This window comes from Nothoprocta perdicaria, unplaced genomic scaffold (genome assembly GCF_003342845.1).
Source record: "Nothoprocta perdicaria isolate Ctin4 unplaced genomic scaffold, notPer1 scaffold_128, whole genome shotgun sequence".
In the NCBI taxonomy this organism is placed as follows: domain Eukaryota; kingdom Metazoa; phylum Chordata; class Aves; order Tinamiformes; family Tinamidae; genus Nothoprocta; species Nothoprocta perdicaria.
The window spans coordinates 420088-442957 of NW_020454405.1; the positions used below are offsets into that span (position 1 = coordinate 420088).

The window sequence follows — 22870 nt, forward strand, 5'->3', positions numbered from 1 at the left end:
TGATACTACTTATTCTGCCTCCTCCTCCTCTCCAGGATGTACAGGGAAATGAAAGAGGGAATTTAGCCAAACTAATAGTCTTTTTTCCTTTCATGTACAGCCTGTAGGTCTTGGAAGACTAAGATTTGGTCTCTCTCACTTGCCAATCCACTAATGTTCCTTTGTATTTTCATGGTTCCCAGGCTTCTCAAACACAAGTTTGACTGCATGTATGTCATCTGCTTCTGCTTCTCACAGGTTTTGGTGAGCAGTGCTACTGAGCAGCCACCCCTTGTTCCATGAATCTGCTGCCTCAATTGCTTTAAGTGACAAAAAAACAAACTGGCTTTTCCACAGGTTGAGTGTGGGAAGAAGTCTCTCTGCAATGCCAAAATAACAGTGGAGGATGGCATTTTTTTTTCATGTAGATTCTTTTCCTCATAGTCATTCAGTGCCTGCTGCAAAATAAATKTAGCTTCAGAAAATGGCATCATTAAATTAGTGCCAAGTTGTCTCAGCAGAAGCAGCGAAACTGGGACGGCTCTCTGAAGTCTCTAGCTCTCTGAAATGGCTCAGGTGAGGTTCTGCCTGTAGGCAGAATAACATTAAGGAGCCTCTGTGCATTTGCCCAGGACTCTTATCTGTGTCCCTTATCTGTGGCTCTGAGTGTTCCCAAAGGCAATAAATTACCACTTGCCAGGCTTGCCTTTCAAAAAACAAATTCAACGCATAAAATTAACTCCAAATTGATGTCAAAAATTTTATATCAAAAAWTTTACAGGAGTGAACAGGTTTTATTTCTTTATTTTTAAGTAGGTTGTATCCTTTTCCCATCTGTGGGGAAGTGCTGGTCCCGCAGGGAAGCTGGAAGAGTTGCACGCTGATGCCTCCCAATGACCAGTTGGAAGCAGCACACCATGTGTAATTCAAAAACTCGTCACTTCCCCTACTCATAATATCCTAGTGAGATCATCTTCTTAAGCAACTCTTAAACTTGCCGTGCAAGTGTCTTTGTGTTATATTCTCATTTAACGCTGTGCAGCGGCTGCATACTTACCAAGCGAGGGGGAGCAGCTGCATCATTTGAAGGCATGTGCATGTAGCCAAGAGCTCTTGTATTTTTAACACAGTAGTAAGAATTCCATAGAAGCTGGAATAATACCTAGTGCCCYGCGAATCTTAAAACAGAAAAAGTTTTGGTGGAAATGTGAATGTATGTAAAATTCTACCTATTATTGTACAGTAGCCCCCCTAAAAAACAACATTAATCTGTTGTTGTCTGAAGAGCAAGTTGTATTTTTTAAGGAGTATATTCTGAGAGTGTTCGAGTTTTTTCAAAAAATAGATTCTCTATGTGTTCCTGCTTCGTTGTCTTCTTGTCTTCTCACAACTGTATTTAAAAAAAGGCTCTGTGAAGCAACACGTTTCTGGGCACCAGTAAAAAAATAAAATTCTATTTTCAGGGATAGCCTAGAAGCCTCATGGTAAGAATCACTTTCCAGAGATAGCRATTTTAGTTCAAGGTTGACAATTGATCTTTAACCTGTTCCGGATAGTTTAAAGTGCTTGTTTAACACAGGGGTGGTCTGCTGATGCTAGTCCTTTTGTATGTTTTTCTCAGTGGAACTTAATGAGATTACATATATTTTGATGAATAATTGCTGCCGTGTAAATTTGCCACCTACCTACAGTGATTCTTATGAATATTTGATGATAATAAGTAGTGGGAACTTCACTGTGATGCTCAAATGTGCTTAAATAAGAAGTAGCACAGGAATAGCTTTTGTTTTGTTCTTTGACTTGTGGAAAAAAATGTATGGCACTTGTATATATGTTGGTAACTGTAACACATCTAAAATACTTAATGCTTTCAACACTAGTAGTTTAAATCATAATTCTATCTCTTTGCAGGGGAAGGAAGGATTCAGAAGGGGAAGACACRTTTTTCTAACATCTCGATTAACTTGGGGCAGGGTTGACTGGTTCATCTGATATTTCTAGCTATGAATTAGTAGTTGAGAAAGGGGAAAAATGCACTGGAGTATATTTGTCATTTTGCAGATGCAGCCATGTTCTTCTTCAAAACCTAAAAATAGAATCTTTAGATCAACAATTTAGCAGACTTCTGTGCAATGTATTTCGTCTATCCAGTATCCCCACATAAAGCTAATTTGTCTAAACAGTGCTTTTCTGTCATCATGCAAATCATGCCATGTCTGTCAATAGCAGGCACCACTTCATCTGGTGATCCCTTCATCTGGTTTATTTCTTTGCAGACAGTGCAGTTTGTTCTGCACCTGTATCATTTTTCAAGACATTCTTATGTGTATGGAAAATCAGATTCCTGATTTAATTGTATTGAATTGTGATAATYTGCTTTTGTTTGCATATTTGAAAGTCACTAGTTCCATTATTAAACTTACTTTTAGCAGCATATTCAGAAGGTAAGCTACTGTTTCCTAAGTCGCCATTGCTTGCTTTATTTATTTATTTTCTGAGACTTGCAGGGTCTGCTAAACTGCTGTTTTTTTTTCTCACTAAACTGGTGTAGCAACACAAGCAAGAACTGTCATGCATAGTTGTTAGATGCTTTTTGTGCTTAAAATAATCTGCAATTGTGGCTACTAGAATTGTTTTTTCTAGTACTTCCTGAGTATCGGGTGTAAATTTGTTAATGTATATATATATATACACACACACACATATATATACTTGAAGGACAGTACTTTACAGAACTTACTTTTCTTTCAGGGAATCAGTTTCCTCCTGTTGCAGCTCAAGATCTTCAATTTGTTCTGAAGGCTGGATACCTTGAAAAACGCAGAAAAGGTAAGTTTAGCTAACTTTGTGAAGAATATTTAGGGGTAGCTTTTATTTTGGGAAAGTCTGTGTGTATTTATATACAGAAAGAACATACAGAATCGATAAAATGAACTAGAAGTTGAAATGTKGAAGCATTAGTATCAAAAAACCCAGCAAATAACTTCTACTGTAGTATTAAAAGAAAATCTCTTTTCTTTATTGACTGAAAAAATCATGCTGTTAAAGTCCAGTGTCAGCTATAATTCAGACACTTCTGGATATTTTTGAAGAAAACATTAGGAACGTATGCAAAAGTGCCATATGTTGACTTCATGTTTCACTGAGCATCAAGATTTATTTTCCTTCAAAAAGGCAAATATTGATCTCAGCTTCAGTTCAGTCAATATTTACCTAGGTTCAATAAATCTTACATTGTCACCTTAATACTCACTTAATGCAGCAACAACCCTAAGAAATATTTAGGAAGTTGTTCATAATTTCCATGTATTTAATGGCACATTTTCTTTTTATATGATTTCAAATTTCCACTCACCTTCAATTTTTCCTTAATTTCCTTCTCAGTTTTATACTTTTCCCCTCCTTCATATCCAGACTTTGTTTCCTTTCCATAGCACTTTTCCTGTCTCCTCCTCCATCCTCTGTCTTCCCTCACCCTTGAAAGAAGTAACAAATTTGTGTTTAATAGTGCCACAAAGTTTTATAACACAAATTATATTAATTGCAGACCACAGTTTTCTYGGCTTTGAATGGCAGAAGCGTTGGTGTGCTATCAGTAAGACGGTCTTCTATTATTATGGAAGTGACAAAGGTAATTATAATAATTATGATAAACTATTAAAATGTTCTTTTAATACACAGAAGAGTATGAAAGCTTTACCGGAGCTGGAAACTGAGAAACTAAAGTCGTTTTGACAGAGCAATGAGCCTTTTAAGTGAATTGTTGTCTCTTAAAGAAAATGTTTCCATTCTCAAAAGCAAGGAAACTGAGGAAGAAAGATTAAGTTGCTTGTAAAGCTACTTGGTGTGTGGATAAGAGCTAGCTATTAGGTTTGATAGTACTCTAGTGCTTAATTAATCTACTAGACAGCAAATGTGCTTTTTTTTTGTCCAAATGGGATTTTCATTTTAAAATACCTTCTAGCAATTACTCCTTACTGAGCTCCTTAAAAAGTGGTTCTCTCCAAGAAAATGTTAAGTCTAAAAATTGCATAGTGGCGTTCCATGTTTCTTGCTAAATTGTTTATGTTCGGGAAAGGCTAGAAATTAAGTAATATGTTTAGCTAAAAGTCATTCTGAAGACCAGCTAAAGCTCGCTCTGAAGGTAACTTCTAATGACCAGTTTAGAAAGAACCTTACCTAAACAATGGGATATCACGTTGAACTTCAAAACTGACAATCAAATAAAACTTCCTTTTAATTTTGTGCTATGTATATTTGATATTTTGGAGTAAAACAAGTGATATAGTTTTTTAGTAATTCTTAGAAATGATGTCTTTTTTTCCAAAAATATTTTTTCTGAATAAATCTTAAGCTTTTTCTTCTGCTTGTATTTGTGTGACTTTATGTGAGATTAGTAAAGATAGTCTTATTCATATTAATTCAAAGACCAATTTAGTTTGATATGGTTTGTTTCATTCCTTGTATGCTGCTTCATTTAAACTTAACTTGTCTTTAAAAATGAAGTAGAAAGTAAGTCATGGTCTTACCATATCTCAGTTACCTTGGATGTGTGAGCCCAGTTTTCAGCTGCTACAGTTTCTTCCTCAAGAGCTGTGCTCCCAGAGATTGGATAGTATTTTCTCCCAAGGGTTCCCTTTTCTATTTACTGCTTCTTTGAGATTTACTCGATTAAACTTTGAAATTATAAATAATCTTTCTTTGAAACTTTTGAAGAGGTGTGGCATAATACTGATTTGTCAACTGTCATTTTCTTCTTTCTCTGAAAAATTATCTCATGCTTTTTTCTTAGGCATGGTTTTCCGGTTCTAAGTTTTATATTGTCTACAATTTAGAAACTTTGAAGCAAAAATAGATATTTTAAATTGTTAGTTTTTAAAGATTTTTCAGGGTTTTAAAATCTTCTTTGTCTTTTAACCTAATAATTTTTGCAAAAAAGTCAATGGCATTTTTGCGTATATTTTTGATTTTTGTCTATATTAATGATTATATATTCTAGCATATAGCAAGGAAGCTGCCCATCTCTCCTTTTTCTTGCTACTTTTTTTTCCCCTTTTGTAACAACTCAACTAGCGGGGCTACGTTGTAATTCCTAATATCTATGCTTAAAGTTAAGGTTCCCTGGCATCACTGAGTTAGCGTCCTATTAGGAACTTATTCTACTACGCTGTGGAATATCGTGTCTTTTTTTTTTATGATACTAAGGGTAAATGCTTTTGTTTATACATACATAGCTTTCAAAGACTATGGATTTTTGGGGAAGATCCTTCCAATTGTAACCTAATGATGTGGTGGAGGCATTTTTGTTAATGGAGCATCTGTTGGGAAGAAAGATACATACAGACGTGGGTCGACTCTCAATAGTAACTCATGGAGGAAGCAAACAAATCAGATACTGGAATTTCTGCCCTGCCTCCAGGTGTTGGATGCTGTTAGTGCACACAGATGAGCACAGCATGATGGAAAGACATTATCTCCCAGATCTGGGATGGCCAGGCCAGTCACTCCAGAGCTTGTGTACGAGAAAGAAGGACCTGTGCTATTTCCCTCAGCCTGGTGATGTCCAAGTTTATGAGGGTGCCTGTTCCAGTGCAGAAACAAATTACCAGCATTGCCTGGAAACTGGATAGCTTGGTTTAATACATTGTTTAGCTGCACATTTTCAGCAAGAAGAGGGTGTGTGAAGAGGGAATGCTGAGAAGGTTTGGCATTTATTTGCTGGAAGAACCCGAAACTACAGTCACTGCCTCTCCTGTGGCCAGCATGGTGCTTGCTGCAGTGTTTGGGCCTTCTMTTTTGCTGCCACCCTTGATGCGGTACCAGCCAACTTGGGCCACGTTCAGAATGCCGCTTTTCCCCCCAGCAGCTGTAGGGTAGTGGGGAAGGGTGCGTTGGATGGCACAGTGCACGTCGCTGCCACCTCCCAAATTGTTTGGATGGCAGCTGTCTAAATGATGTTGGTCTGCCCTGGTCTGTGCAGTGTCTGCGGACATTTTGTATCAGCTGGGGCCTGGTTACTGACAGATTCCAGAGCTGATTCGCACAACAGGAAAATTTCCCCTTGTCAATGTGGAACCGGTTTGAAGGGAGACGAGGGAGACGAGGGATTCCATATATGCTCACATTTATGCTACATGTGTCAACTTTAATGAGTAATTGAGTGCTAGTGTATATGTGTTGTGGAATGTAAAGCAGAGGGGTAGCAGGGATTTCAAGTTCTTGGTTGGTTTGTTTGGCCTTGTGGATGTTTTTAAATCTGGGACATGTAGACTGCTCATCTGTGAGGGATGCTTTCTATCTGATGGAATGTGTGTTTTGTTGATCAAGGTTTGTTTAGTATGTTTAAATATCAGTTTAAATGTAACTGACTGCTAAATTTAAGGGTATAGGATGCCTTTTCATTGGATTATGTAGATTTGTTCTTTTCAAAAGACTTCTAATTCTTGTAATCTTCTTACATTTCTAAAAGCTGCATAATATCATATAAAAAGTATAGTAATGTCTAAACCCTGCAAACTCATGGAAACAAAAGTTTCAGAACCATTTTTTTCAGACTTGCTTACTGTTTTTGGGAGGTATGAGGCCCACTCAGGCAAGTACGATACAAACTAAAGCCTGTGAAACTAAAATAAATGAGGTTATTCTGGGAACATTATTCAGATGAAAGAGAGGGAGATTATAGATTTCCTTTTCAATATTTGTGATACCTGCTGGCAAATGCCTGTCTCATTTCCCCTTTTCTTCACCCTTTTTGTGGTGAATTTACTGCAGCACTGGATAGTGAAGCAATGTTATTTATCCCTGAAATCTAGACAAGAGTAAGGAAATCATCTATGTCCTTCAGTTCAAGGATATATAGGGTAAATGAAGAAACAGGCCTCCCCTAAATAAGTGGCAGAGGTAGGTTTTGCGTGTGTGTATATCAGTGGCTGTGCCGCAGTGTTCATTGCCAAGATACAGCCTGTATCATTGCAGAGAAACACGTTCAAGTGCTAGAGACAGCACTGGTTTCCAGGAGCTTGTCAGCTCCCCCTTTCATAGTCTTTGCTTCCATAAGCCATTTCCAGTCCTCTTCGTTTCCGTCCCTACAGGAGCCCCCTCAAATGGGTGCTTGTTTGTGTGTCTGCTGTTCATCACTATGATCTGTCTGGCAGTACTGAGGTACTTGGGCACCTAGGTGGTGTGGCTTGAACCTTGGACCTCAAAGTGCATGTAAAGAAAGTGARTTTGTTGCTTTACAAGTGAATGAATTAATAACTTCATTTCCTTCTCCTCACTAGGCCACAATTTTATATGCCCTCCTTTCTCAGCAATCTGAAGAGATCAGCTAAATATTTAGCAAGGCAGTTACTGATAACATCTGGGTAATATCTTTCCCAGTTAATGGACACTAAAAATTTATATTCATTTTTATAAATTGAAAATGGTTCTGCCCGTAGTAAAGCTCTGAAGAGAGGAATAATTCAGAGGCCTTTTTAAGTCTTGGTTGATGGACATTTTTTAGCAAGAATATAACAGTTCTGAAAGTCTCTTCTGAATGGTGAGATAGTAATGAGCGGGCCAGTGGCTTCACTACTTCCATTTGGCRAAAGGTATATCTGCATATATCTGTATATGTATATACAAAAATACATATTTTTGTATGCACATTTATAAACAGCATGGTGACTGGAAAATATTAAGAGAGAGGAAAGCTGGAGCTGGATATGCAAGTCTCTTCCACTAACTCCCCTAGCCAGGGTACTAACATTCCTGCACCATCCTAGGCTTAYACAGTTCTCCCAGGAGCGAGGAAAGGTTCACAAGCCAAATGAGTAACTGCTGAGGTATCGTTTGGCTGTTAGCTCCAGACCTTCTTCCCTTAATCCTCCACCTCTCAACAAGCACATGATCAAAAAGATGAGAAAAACTCATTCAGTTTTGACTTGGTTTTTGATAAAATCCATTATCTAAATCTGCAGGAACTGTGTCAGCTTGATAGGACATTGCCATAGCAGGGCKTGATGGCAATCAAAGGAATCAGTCTAATTTGCACTGAGTGTTTTGCTGTGAGAATGTTAAATTCAGATCTCAAGAGATACAATTGTCATAAATAATGCATTATAAGGAAAGCAACCCAACCAAAGAAAAAATACCATGCAAGTTTTGATTCTCCCTGATCACCTGCATTTCAGTTGGGCATGTTGGTTTAGTGATWTAAGCAGATGAAAATATTGTCCTGAATTCTGTTTGTTTGCACTGTTGCTTTTTTAAATCCTGGGCTTTTATGCCGTCTGTGGCCATACATTTGCAATATCTGTTGATTTTAAAGGCAGTATAAATGTGCAAACAAGTAGTTCCAAATTTAATGAGGGCATAGGTTCATAGGTAAAGGAATCCTGATTATAATGTCTGATCACAAGATGCTACAAAATTGTAGTTAAAGTTTTTTACTAAAAAATTGAAATGCACATGATCCTTACCAATATATAATAATATATTCTAAATTATCTGGTGCAGCAGTGAAAATCTGGAAGAGGGAAAGACTATTACTTTCTTTTTATCTTATCCCAATCAACAGTCTAACTTACAGCATTTTCAGGCCRTTAAATCCAGCTCTTTTAAGATATCCTGGCATCTTTACAGTTCACAACTCCTGGACTGGTTGGTAGCTTTATTCAGTTCTCGTGGACAAGGGTTTGGCTCAATGATATTCTACTATACMAGTCTATCTCCAATATAAGCAATTTAAGTTGTTGCCCTGAATAATGTATTTCAATCTTTGCCTCTGTTTGTTCATTTTTTTTCATCTAAATTTCTTGGAGGACTAGATTAAACAACAAAAAAATTGCATTTCATGCTCACTATCTAAAAGAAAAGAATTCCTGTGCATGCTCCAAAAGCTGGAAAAGAAATTATCATTTTGGAAATACTACCACTTACTATTTTTAGAAAGCAGACATACTGCATATGGGAAAGTATGTGGAAGTACATTTAGCATGAAGCCATGTAAACCGTAAAATCTCAGAGACTCATGATCTGTAAAAGACGAGAGTTAAAGTATTTATAGATACTATTAGAATCTCTAATTTATCACTCCCTGAAATCTTACTGTTTGCCTTCAGTTCCTTATGCTTTTTTTCTGTAACTTCTTTCCTTTATGTCATCAGAGTCCTCTCTGTTCTTCAGCATGCATTAATTCTTTTTACATGGGCTATTAATATGGTCACATCGCCTTAGGCCTCAAATTTACAACCCAGTCATTTCAAGACCCAGTTGAAAGTTTGCCCTCCTTTGTTTTAAAAGTTCCCATGGACTCAGTTATGCAAGACTACTTCAAAACCTCTTTTTTTTTTTTTTTTTTTTTTGCTCTGATTCCTTTGGGCTTTTCTTTTTCTAATATTGGTCCCGTTTCCGTGGTTAACAGCGTTTCACTATTTTTGGAATGCATGAAATTTATATGGAGAAAAAAACATTTAAAGCAGCTCTCATTTCAGTCTAAGCTGTATTTTCTCAATTGAAAATATTCCCTCAATCTTATTTCTAAAATGTTGGTATACTCTATTTTTATTTTTTAAAACCTAGTGTCTGCTGCTCTGTTACATTGTTTTTTTTTACCATTCTAAATTCCTGATGCAGAATGATCTCAAGAGACACATTTTTTTAAAAACTGATATATTCCTGATATGGGTTAAAGGGAAAATGAGGAGGAAAATAGTGAATGACTCATTCTGAAATTAGATATGACCAAGATGGGGTCTTACCAATGTGTGAAGGGAAGATGCAAGGAAGATGGGGCTGGAGTCTCTGCAGTAGCACCAGCGACAGCACGAGAGGCAAYGGGCACAAACTGAAAGGCAGGAACGTCTCTCTCAACGTGAGGAAAAGCTTCCTTGCTGTGAGGGTGGCAGAGCACTGGAGCAGGCTGCCCAGAGAGTTTGGGGAGTCTCCTTCTTTGGAGATTCTCAAAAGCCGCCTAGCCAGGATCCTGGGCAAGGTGCTCTACGTGATACTGCTTGAGTGGGAAGGTGAGACTGGATGGTCTGGTGATYTCCAGCAACCCCTTCCAGCCTCAGCTGTTCTGTGAACTGTGGAAGAATTTGTGCTTAAAAATGTCCATGTTCTTTTTCTTTTTCTTCCTCTTTACAGGGTTCATAGTGTTATACTTTTGCTTTTGCTACACTGTTCTGTGATGTTTCATGTTGTGTGGCAACTTTAGGGCTTCTTGTTTTTAAATTGCAAAGCCCGAGCTTGGGAAAGAGGCGAAAAGATCCTGATCTTTCAGAAAAATGTGCTCTATTCATATGTCTGTCCCTTAGCCTTTTCTAATAAGACTTTCTATGATTATCTAGGAAAATCCCGGGTCTGATTTGTGGATTCAAAATGAAAGTGAAATCTCTATAATGGAGCTATGTTCCTTGGAGCCCTTGACACTTAAGGGTTCTGCCATTAAAAATTATGATRTCTAATTTTAGACTCATAGTAAAGTCCAGACGTTTTAGGATTTGTTAAAACTCAAAATTTAGCTATCTATTTAACTCTCACTAAAGCAGAAATATTTAGAATATATTTTTATTAGAAATTATATAGAATTAGAAATTCTATAGAATTCTAATGACAACTGATGGCAACACAACAGTCTTTTCTTTGGTGGAGATGCTTCCTTTGCAAAGATTAACGTGTGTGCTTAACTTTATATGCCCTGTGCTTCATTCAAAGTTTTCTTTGCTAGTAAGTGAAGCCGAGGTGGACCTGAGCCGTGTTCTCACAAGCTGGTCTTGCCTTCCAGCCTGCAGCTGGCTACAGTGCCAGGCCCTGTTGCTGTTGTGTGTGGTAGCCTGTCCATGGCAATCAGGTCGTGAGTTGGTCTCTAGCCCTTCTAGAAGGGGATGCTCTGGAAAAGCAGCGGGATTTGTAGCCCACCAGGCTCCCACGCTGCCGGGGCTGTTTCTCAGGACACACGAGGCCTTCTCCAGCTCAGCTGCTGCCAACAGCTCGGGTCCACGCTGAGGGCCTCTAACTTTAATGGATTCTAGCTCAGGGCTGGGAACTCTCCCACTCCCTTAGTTTGTCCTCGTGCTCTACAGATGTAGCACGTGCTACGTACTGCTCTTCCGGGCTTTCCTTGGCTTAGCTTATGCACAGGCCTGGCTGCACAGAAACAGAAGCAGCAAAGCCTGCGGTTSTAAAGGGCACTGGTGTAAGCTAATAGCAAAGGATGTACTTTTTTGTTGGTGCATGCAAGGATTTTTCATTAGCACTGGAATATGGGGAGTTGAAGGGATGAGACAAGGACGATATAAACCATAACCATAAAGCAACATTGGGTGCAATATGGAGAAAACTGCATTTTCATTGTGCTCAGAGTACAGCGGCTCTGTATTTTAGTTGTAATGCCCTCTGAAAGAGCAAGTACCACCAGTATGGAGAGCATTTGAGATTAACTCTGTGAAACCATATTACCATAGAAAGAGGATTGTCCCTGTGACAGAGAAATATTCTCAGAAATATTCCTAGAGACTAAATTTGAATAACTTGCCTCATTTTTATCTTGACAAAATGGTTTTACCTTTTGAACCTGGTGTTTGTTTATTCTGCCTGCGTGTTGCTCTCTTCTCGGGTTTTGATAAACCTCCAGCATGGGAGAGTGAGAAATTAATGCGTTTCACTTCATCTTCTCCCTGAGGTCATAAGGAAGAAGAAAATGTCTAGGCTGAAATGAATTTCATTAAAAGGGGACCTAGTTAACCTATTGCAGGTTATTATTTCTAATATCTGCCTTGGTGTGATTTCATGAATTTTGCATCTGTGTGCCGTTTGATACAGGGGTGGAAGATTGAGCAAACATAACATATGAGACATATGAGTACTGTGGCACCCTACTCAGTGAGGAGGTACTAAAACTTACTGAGGGGGAAGGGACAAGAAAATAGAACATCATTCTGTGCCTCGAATTTGCTTCTGTAATTCCATTATTTGGCATTTACTTGCCCTGGGTGACAATTCATAAACAGCGGGAAACACAGAGAATTTGTGACTATGTGCATGTGAGTTTACTGGCAGAGGATATATTTGGTGACTGCCTTTACATCCACTGTACCATGATGTCCATGTTGCTGTGTTAGTCTGGTTTTTGCCCTTTCAGAAGTGAAAAATAGATTTGCTTTTCAGTTAAGCTTCCCGATAGGTATCAACATTATTTTGAAAATCATAGTTTTTCTTACTTTCTGTGCTGTAAAAGCTTTTCCTTTTTGGTGGCATGTGGAAGCAATGAGTGCTTGGTTTGCATCTAAGTTATGTTCTGCAGTACTTAATTTGAGGTTGTCGTGCATGGTTGTTAATTAAATTTTTTTCCTACCTTGAAAAAAAGAAAAAGACCTAATGCCATTTTGTTTTGTTGGCATTTGCACTTTTGTTACTGGAGGCCTGAGCAAAATGCAAGTGATAATTATCTTAATTGAGTGCTACACCATCGTCTATAGGAATTGTAAAACTGGATTGCTTTTATTCTGTTTTGTTTTATTTTTAATATCCACCAAAACATGCCAGAACACATAAAATTAAATGGAGACATTCGTCTAAAAAGCAGCTTAGAAGGAACACACAGGTGCCGCCAGCCCAACATGCAGGATATTTAAATTCCGGCCTGTTCTAAGYGATAGTTTTATAAACCAGAGCCTTTAAAACTGAAACGTAGAATTGTCTTAAAGCAGCCACATGGCTCTGCATAATAAACTGTGGTAGGGCTCAGCACTTTTATTGGCTAATTAAACACTTGCTGCATTGCGAAGAATGTGCTCAGAACATGCCTGAATTTATAACAAAACTCATTCTTGCTTTTACCATGTGCAAGGCAGGCACATCTGGGAGTGGTTGGGCAAATGTGAAGAGAAGCTTTTGCAGTTGCTTAAAAAGAAGTTTATATTTTTGAGTAAAGCGGTTAGTTTAAGGAGGGAGCTCAGCAAGCTCCGAGCTAAAAAGGTTTTCCCTTTGGTTTACTGAACCTGAAAGAGGCACTGATATATAGAAAGCTTGTCTTGCAAGTTCCAGTTCTTGGCTTTCCCTAGATACAAGTGTCATAACATGCGCTTCTTGCTAAATAAGACCACCATCTGCAAACACCTCCCTGTGGAATTCCTTAGGCATCCTACAGAAGAATGTACTTTTGTGTGCATCTTCCTTTAAAATAAAGCTTTATCTCCAGAAGTATCACCTAATCATTTTGCTAAAACTCCCCCATCCTTTGTAAAATTCATGAAATAGAAAACAAAATCTGAATAAATGATAACCTGCTGAGCCACTTACGTTCACTGTTGTAAATGAAGTTCTTAACTCTGTTTTTTATCTCCAACAGACAAACAACAGAAAGGTGAATTTGCCTTAGAGGGCTACACCATCAGAATGAATAATAGCCTTCGGAAGGATGCAAAGAAAGATTGCTGTTTTGAAATCTCTGCTCCTGATAAGCGCATTTATCAGGTTGGACTTTTTATGTCGACTTGAAATTAAATTGATAAAGCTGTTACAATTCCAGTTACTGAATTAACATTTCAGTAAAACAACTTTCAGTGACACCTTAATGAAAAAAAAAGAAACCCTTGCTTGCTTATACAGTATATTCACATATTAAGAGAAATAATCTGATCTAAAATATGTATGTATGTGTTCAAATATTATCTTTTTGGGGTAAGATTAAGGAAATCTATCATCTTTATCTGTTGGTCATTTCAATGTTGGTATTTTAATATCTATTATATAGTATGTCTGCGTGATTTCTGGGATGAATTAAGTAGTAAGAAAAATTTAAACAAAATATATATCAGTGTTAAATACATATTGTATTGGAAATAACTTTGCAAGGAAAATTTAAAAGCACATATCAGCTGTGCAATTCAGAGATCTATCAGCCAGACATCAATATGGAATGTAAGTTTAATAAGTTTTAAATATCTGAGATTGCAGTTGAAAGCCAGTTAATTAAGCTGTCAGGTAGTGTGTTGGAGTCTGACAAGTACATTTTTAAGGAAACTGTACCCAGCAGTCTGAAGAAATTCATGGGTGTCTTCTAATTGTCAAGGGCAAATTTTGTTCATCAGTTCTGGCTTTGACATTGATGAAGAGAAGCAGCTTTTTTCTGCACAGCTGCCAGCTGCTGATCAGAGTTTCAAATCCATCATCCTCTCCTTCAATTACGTAAATTTGTCAAAATTAGCTGTACATTATAAGAAGCATCCTTGCAAGAAAAGTACCAGAAGACATGAAAAGAATTACTAATGGTTCCTTGAGGAAGTGAAAAGAATGCTAGAATCCTTCTATTGCTAATAAAATTGTATTTGCATTTTTATCATTATTACTACTAATCCATAAATGTTTAATAGTTTGCAGCTGCCACTCCCAAAGAAGCAGAAGAATGGGTTCAGCAAGTCAAATTTGTAATTCAAGGTAAGCCAGTTAGTAAAGAAGTAGTCTTCATGATCATTACTCCTTAGTGAGGGCTCTTCTATCCATTTGTCATGTTTGTGTATTTAATATTCCCACTTGCCCACGTTTTGAATTGCTAGTCCTAGTTCTTGTTGATGTTGAAACTTTTACATGACTTGCCTTGTTTTGTAAGATTTTGTTCCTTTCTCGGTATACTATTGAGCTTTAAAGTTGCCTTTGAACACTGGAAGAATGTAAGTATGTGCTGTAGAACATGAGTTTAAACATTTGGGATTGGCGAGTCATTTATTTAAGCAAGACCTCCATGGAAAAATATATTTATTGATTGATTTTCAGTTATAAATACTATGTTTTCATTTTGCATAAATCATTTATTTTCTTATTTTTCCCYGAATGAATGTTAACTTTTTAAACTGCTGTTGTATAGACATGGAATCTAATACTATTCCTGAGGAGGAGGCAGAGGAAGAATATGATGATGTTGCACATGCGAGCAGTGACCCGGTAGATGACAGCATTTATGAAGAACTTCCAGGTATTGTTGAGATTATGTAAAAATATGTGCCTTGTGGTAATTTTTTCTCTTCTGCTTCTAGCTTAATAACTGAGATTGGCTAAAAGCAAATGGGCAAGGTAACCTGGTGAATGAAATGCATTCAAATTTCAACTTTTGCTGTAACATTGAAAGAAAAAGGTGTCATTAATCAGGCCTGAGTGAGAACAATTCAATTTTCTTGAGCAGGGGAATCAAAATTGTGCAGAAAGTGTAGATGTGGTCTTAGGAGACTTTTGCCTCATTAACATTGTCTCTTGTACTTTTTTTTTTTTTAAATCAAAAAAATAACTTGCTCTTTTTTCCCCCTTCAACTTGCCCATCATTTTTTTTCTGTATTCATTTTGGCATTTGTATTAAGAAGAAATTGCCTATTATTTCATATATCATCAGTTAGGCCTTATATGTGGTCTTGCAATCTTGCAACAAAGCATTGTGTTGCTTTGGAAGGGCTCCAGAGATGATTCATAAATAAAGGCAACAGGAGGATTGTCATTATTTTGTTTAGTATCTTCCAGAATGACTGTGATTATACAACAACTTCTTACTGTGGGCTTCTGGATATAGTCAAATGATTATACCCCTAGATCACCAAGGGGGAATTTCAGATAACAAAACAAAACAAAACAAAACAAAAAACAAAAAACAAAACAAACAAACAAACAAACAAAAAGCTTGTCAAAAATGGTTGGAGTTGATTATAGGCATTTAGAAAGTAGGAGAAAGACTTTCATTCTTCCTTGTATTTTAATAAGATATGCAAGAAAGTACTATCTGGTCGCCCTAATTTAAAAAATGGCATGTGTGGGTGATATGACAATAATTAACAACTTTRTTTAATATAATATTCTGTGTCTCTTGCTTTTTGGGGCCATTCAACTCCCAGCAATAGCTTGAAAGGAACAATCAGCCACAGCATGTGATGCTGACTAACCTTATGCATCTGTTGCATTGAATGCTTTATCCGCTGGAAAAAGTGCTCTTCAGAGTATGTCCTGGTTTTAATTTTATGGTCATTTCAGTGAGCTAAAGGAGCAAATAACAAGAATGGCTGATGAAAATAATAAAAAATTATAGGGAAACTCATTTGTTTAACAGCTAATCAGCCTGTATAACCGGAGAGGATTTTTTCCCCATTATTTGAGTTATGCCTAGACTAGTTCTGCACTTGTTCTGCTGAAATTGGGTGCAGTATGCCATGCTTACTGAAAAATTCTTCCGCAWTAGCTATAAAATTTGCATTACAGAGCTAAACCTTACAGCTGGAAGGAGGCACCCAAAGCTTATTGCAGTGCTTTTTGAGTGCTCAGGCTCTTCCAGGAAAAGATCTTGTATGCTTGCTTATGCTCTAATTAATGAACCTCTAAATGTGTCCTGGGACAAAATACTCTTTGCTGAGCTTCTCATGATTTCACCTATTCATTTGAATCTCCAACAGTCAATAGATCTGTAGCAGCAACACAAGGTATTGATTGAAGGACAAGCATTAAAATACTCAGAGTTTTATTTTCAGAAAGCTGCAGACTTGATGTGATTCTGTGAMAATTTAGAGTGTTTTTAGCTTTACTTCATGTTTATATCAGCTTTCCAAGAACTCTTGTTTGGTATTTCATTAAAGAATGTTTGTATAAGAAAGTGGGTTTAAAGAGAGGATATGAGAATTTTTGCATAGTTTTGAAAATTAGGATTCTGAGAAAACTGTAGCAGCAATCAGTACTGAGTGGCACTGTGTGCACTAGCTGTCATGCTACTTTGCTTTTTTCTCTTGTGTCAGGAAACAACGTAGAACAACAAATTTTCCAGATGGGAACTAATAGCTTCAAACCAGTGTCCAGAATGGCAACAATCTTCTAGCCCATTCAAGGTTTAGATTTTATTTGTGTTAAATTTGTACTCTCTTCTGGCAAGAGGAATAGGTTGGTTATGGGAAAGGATACAAGGAAGCGTGAGAGAATTAATCTCTTGATCTGTTAAGTCACTTTCTTCTTTAATAGGACATACAAATTCATATTTGCCACAGAAGTATCGTTTCCTTGTTCTCAGCACTATTAAAAGAGTTTAATAAGTGCTGTGGTGGTTCAGGTAGATTCAAAAACATCAGAACTGCCAAGATTTCGCAACTTGGAAACCTTCCTTTCAAGATTCTTTGGGAAGGGAAAATTTAACTGCTTTTAGCAAAATAAAATAATTTTGCTTTTCTCTTTTTAAATTTATTTGTATTAATAAAAAGCAGTGGCAAGGGAAAACTTGATCTAGCAGAAATAAAAACATTGTCAATGAAGACTTATTTTTGTTTAAGTAGTTATTCATTTTCTGCCTTACACTTTATGTAGTTTTAGCATGACGAGTATGTGTAGCCAGTCCACAGCTGGCTATTTTAGGCATAGTATACTTAAAGTATATAAAGTATACTTAAAGTTTGTGATATAAAAATAGCTTGTAGAGATTTAAACAGTGTATGTGTGTGTGTTATATGTGTGTAAAGCTCTCTGGCTGCATAGAATCTGTAGTTTAGTGATATTTTAAGCAATGGAGTTATCTTTGTCAGGAAAGGAGATTTTGTCAGCTTTAAATATGTTATCATCTGTTACAGTCCTTGGAGAAAAAAAATCTTGGCTAACCTAGGATTTCAGTGACAGGATTTTTAAATGGCTTCTGTGTTTTCTTTTGAGATTTGGCTATATGTTCCGTGTACCTAAATTTACAATACTAGCTACGCCTGCTACCTTGGTTCTTTCTGCAACCTTAGTATAGCTTATGTACTCTCTACAGCAGTCTTACACAGCAGAAGAAGAGAAGTCTTAGTCTAACTTAATGTGTTTAGTGTTTATTTTCAAACATATGTTTTCTCTTTGTTCTGTCCCTTTCTGCCCCACACACTGGCCTTACAGGAGTCGTGCCCACCCTGTGCACCCAGTTTCCATGGGTGAGAAGTAAGGACGGGGCTGAAATTCAGTGCAGGAATGATCACCAGCCAGGGGAGCTGCTGCGGAGAACAAAGCCAACCCATATAACTTGCAGCCGTTCCCAGTTTGCTGTAAATGAAATTTTGGAATTGATCCAATCTCTAGTTGGCCCAAGAGTGCTGGGAACAGCAAGCTCCCCTTCATCTCCTCATCCCCATCATCAATCCTGTGCCTAACGGTTTGGTCAAGCCCAGGTATCTGGCCAGTAAATCCATTYGGGATTTTTTTGTGTACCTAGGAGCTTAGATTTTTTTTATAACTGGGACAAATCTCAGGGAATGGTAGGAAGTGTTTGCAAGTTTTATGCAACAGAAAGTGTGCTTCCCAAAGAAACACCTCTGTGTGKGGGGGGTCCATGTTGGCTTCTTTTAAGCAGACTTTTTAAAGATTTTTTTAAATTTTGCTCATCTTGTTTTAGAACTTATTTCTGACATTGTGTATGAAGTCAGGATGGATAGGTCACCCTTAAAACCCGTTTTTTTTTCCAAGGTTGGATCTCAGTTTTCTTAAGAAATTAATATTTTCACTTGTTTAGCCATTGCCTTGTTTTAATATATGGGAAATTTTTGCTAATAGTATCTTACCAATAGGAGGAGTACCAAAAAAGAATAAGGGGTCCTACCAGGGTTGCCTGCCTTGCTGTAAATCTAAAAGAATTCAAGCAATACAGAAGCAGTGAAAAGCAGATGTAAACTACTTGTCAGGAAGGGATGACAGAGAACAGAAAGATTTTTTCTGTCTATAATGTGAGGTTTTRTTGTGTTGATCCCTGGGATTTGAGGTCTACTAAATGCCTTTTATTGTTTGTCAGACACAGAAATCACTGAAATGTAGCTTCTTTCAACGGCGTATCACTGAAGCCCAGCTTCAGAGATGATTTGGAGCAGTGTCTCTGAATTCTCTGACGCTTTGGCTTTTGAGGCAGTACTTCTGCGGGTTTTATATGCAACACAAAGTACCCTTCAGCTGGCAGTAAATGCTCATAAACACAAGGCATGAGTTGTGAATCCAGAGAACTTTCTGTATTTAAACCCAATGCATGGTGAAGATGGTTAGGAATGTGATACCTGGCCCTCAGCCTTTGCCACAAGAGTCTGAGCTTGATCCTGCATCTAAAGAGGGATCCTTTTCTTTGCACTGATGTTAGGTGAAAGTGTCAGTGATGGAGGAAGAGGTAAGGCAATCTGGTGCAGCTGAAAAGAAGGAGATGTCCCCTGAGTGGGAAGTGGCAAGTCTTTGAGGGAGAAAATAGTGCTCAGAGGCTCTTCGGGGCTTCTTGCAAATTGATGGTCTGTGGAAAACAGGCGGCCCGTAGCTGTCAGGAGGTCTGCTGTCCGTGATGCAATTAGAAAGGAGAGGAAAAAATTAAAAAGACATTATCACCTCCTCATGCACATTGACAAAAAAACAAGCAAGTAAGCTAATAAAAATGGGATCATACCAATAAATATTCAAATTTATTCTAATTTGCATTTGGGGGACATATTTGCTGGTTGGATTTGCTTGTGGGATCTGGTGCTGAGAAGTACTCTCAGGAAGAAGTATTCAGTATCTAGGAATATACTTGGGCAAAATAAATGTAAGATAAATGGCGCACAGACTTTGTTCACAAAGCTTTGTTTTTAACTTTGTGTACATTTATCCTGGACATATGATGTTAGATGCATAACTGTTGCCACGTGCGTAACTGTTGKGGTCCACTACTATTTATAATGACCCATTGCAATGATAAAGAGTCAAATCTTTTTTATTCGAAAGTGTGCACCTCATTTGTTGTATTTGCTCTTCATTGTTTGCTTGGTCAGTGCTGATGCTCAAAGTAGCTCTGTATTTATTTTCTTTTCCTTTTCAAGGCAGATACATTGCTTATTCTGAGCCTATGCCTTCAGAATTTTAATGACTGAATCTTCCATATTCCACTTTTATAGTAGTTGAAGGGAAGGGGTCTTTATCTGCAAGAAAATTCAAAGCAGTTCATTACAACATCTACAATAAACAGAAAAYGTGTGCTATGAGTATTTATTTGCCTCTTGTTGAACAGCATGCCAGATTTCCCAGTTTTTGGAGTTCCCAAATGGAAAAAAATAGTAGGATCCTTCCTGAACTTACCAACTGCTGTAAAAAATTAAGTGAGTTTGTGTTGGAAAGCTAGTGCTTATCAAAGTCACAGGCTGTCAAAGGCTGAATTTTATTTCTGTAATTTAGGGTAAATAAAAGAAAAAAGAAATGCTGTAAAGCCTTAAGCCTGTTCAGAGCAAAAAAAAGGTACTCTTGCAAGCAAAAATAAAGGTCCTGAGAAAGGATTGTTACATCTGCATTGTCTATTGGCATTTTGATCAGCATTTTGAAGCATTTGGCAAAATTGGCATTTTGAAGCATTTTTACTTAAAATTAGAGCCATCCTTTAGTATGTCTAAAAATGAAGTATTTTTAATCCTGGATTTTTATATGTAAAAATTCTTTCAAAAATTAATTAGCACACATCTTATTGAAAGGAATTTACTTCTTAAAATAAGATATTTTATTGYGAGTGCTGATCAGTCATTTGATACTGGTTTCTATGCACCAGCGTTAAACAACTTTTGGCACTATTGATTTGTAAAGCCAATCTGATGTGAACAGCGTGCGACAGAAGTTGGTTGTTATTAAGAGATAGAATCCCGTCTCTGAAAAGCCTGTCATCCCGGGGAGACAAAATCACACCAAGTAATTTTACTTGTATCATAGCTTTTTCACTGTTGGCTACGTTTCTGACAGCTGCCTTCATGTTAAGTGCGAGCAACGCCTTGCTTAGGCATGCCTGGCTTCAGTGGGGTTAGAGACCCCAAGATTTTTCTTGCGAAGGCAAAGGAGTTTTCTTTGGTGGGGCTGCCTCCATCTAATTAAGAAGAAATGGTAATGCGGAGCATGCAGAAGAAATGTCTCACTATGCAGGATAGCTTATTTACCATAAAAATTGAAGAATTGTAGTAGGTTCACAGCGAATCTTCAATGGTACTATGCATGTTTATGAAAAATAGAAGTTTTAGGCTTGCTTTGCTGCTTGACTGTGGTGAATACTATGCAGATAGATCAAGGAACCTTTCTTTTTTGAATTTGTGATGAATGGCCGTGTATCAGGCTATTATAAACCATTAGGTGGAGTTTTCTTGAGAAACAAGAGCCATCAGGGGTTATATGGTGCCTCAGGCTATCGCTTCTCAACTTTTGTGCTTTCCACACGGTAGCTATTAAAATAAACGTAATTTATACAACTGGTTCTCAAGTAAGACCCGGCAAAGTGGACTTTAAAAGCTGACTTAGTCACCTTGTTAGTGAGACACTAACCTCTTGAATTTTTCAACCCTAAGAAAAGCATCTGCACAAACACTGGCCTCTGCACTTTTTATTTGCGACCCTCTTCCCTTCCCGCTGTCTTCAAAACAGAGAAATGGACTGAAGAAAATCTTCTGATTTGAGAACTGTGCTGACTGTATCCATGCGTGTGTGTCTTGCTGGGTGTACTTCGTTTCTGATGGATGCACTGTTCAGTTTGCAAGGGTACCAGGAAGACTTCAGAGGAAGAGGCTGCCTGTTTGTCTTGTCTCTGCTTCTGGAGAGAGGGTTGGTTGTCCCCAGAAGAGGAAAATGGCCTGGGGCAGCTCTGAAGCTGCAGGCCAGGCCAGGCAGAGGGGGCAGACCTAGGGAGGGAAGAAAGGGGCAGGTTTCTGGGGACAGTTGCATTGCCCTTGAATACTGAAGCCTCCAATGAGGAAAATTTGGGATAAATGGAAGGAATCTCGTTTTCAAAACCAAGTCATGGTCCGTGGAAAAGCCTCAAGAGCCTAGCACAAGCATCTTTCTTCCAGCATCTCAAAATATATTAACTAAATCTAAATTTGCTTTCCTACCTACATGTCTCATTTATTCCCTGAAAAGTGAGACATCTCCATTACTAAGCGGAGAACAGTGATTTCAGGAAATGCAACAAATGGCATTTCAAGGCAGATACGATTTTGTCATAATTTCCATAAGGATCTTGAGTCTCAGGTCCTGGTTTAAATCACCTTGCTAATGGCCTAGCAAAAACGTTGTCCCTGGGCTGCGTTTGAGACTGTCCTGCTGCTGGCACGAGGCCCGGATGATCCGAAGGATCGGCTGCAGGAGAATGCAAGTCTTCTGGGGCCGTGGAGACCCTGGCTTTTCTCCGAGAGCCCCGGTAAAACAGTGAGGTGCCTCGGGAGCAGTTGTCGGGATCTGCTGCTTAGGGACCACTCYGGGTCACTGCTGTCCCCCCTCGTCTCTCCGAGGTCCATAGCAGGACGTGGCCCAGGAGGCCGGTGGGATCAGGCCCCCCAGCTTGCTGACYCCGCTCTGGGTGTAATCCATGGGAGTGGCAGAGCAGCACAGGATTCACAGAGATGTTTGCCAATATTTGTGGAAATAAATGTGGAAATGTTACCCCAAATATTGTATGTGTAAAGAGTCCATGTTGCGGCTATAATTTTCTGTCTATTTCTGATTTAACTGGATTTTTGTTTACTAGTGAGTCATGGCAACAATATTTTTACAATTGCTTTATTTCATCATTTAAGCTGGGGAAAATATTTTGCAGGAGACATAATTTCATTTGGCGGCATGGGCCATAACCTGTGAGAAGAGGCAGTGATGTGGGCTTGTTGCTTTTCATGACAGTACCTGAAGAGGGGAAGCTGCTGACCTCTTTTTTTCCTCTTTTTTTTTCTTGTGGTTGATGTGTAGTTAATGACCAACACAGAGAATGCAAAAATGTCAGGCGGTTGAACATTTTTAAAGGAGTTATAAGAGAAGCATCTGGGAGCCAGACTTTTCCTGTGGAAACATGCCAACAACTGTATTGTGTTTCCTTCCACTAAAGTGAACTATGCTGAAATGCCTTGTCTCCTCTCCCTCTTTTCAGTAAACTCCTTTCTGGAATCAGCCTATAAATTTG

The 22870-nt window shown here is 38.1% G+C and overlaps 1 protein-coding gene across 3 annotated transcripts in view; it reads left to right on the top strand.

The window, feature by feature from the left end:
- SKAP2 (src kinase associated phosphoprotein 2) overlaps positions 1 to 22870 on the top strand; it is a 116843-nt gene that overhangs the window by 67509 nt on the left and 26464 nt on the right. For all 3 annotated transcript variants that reach the window (XM_026033341.1, XM_026033343.1, XM_026033344.1), the window contains exons 5-9: positions 2731 to 2808; positions 3527 to 3610; positions 13313 to 13437; positions 14337 to 14400; positions 14828 to 14935. In XM_026033341.1, coding sequence (XP_025889126.1) covers positions 2731 to 2808; positions 3527 to 3610; positions 13313 to 13437; positions 14337 to 14400; positions 14828 to 14935 — 459 coding nt within the window. The remainder of the gene's footprint in view (positions 1 to 2730; positions 2809 to 3526; positions 3611 to 13312; positions 13438 to 14336; positions 14401 to 14827; positions 14936 to 22870) is intronic.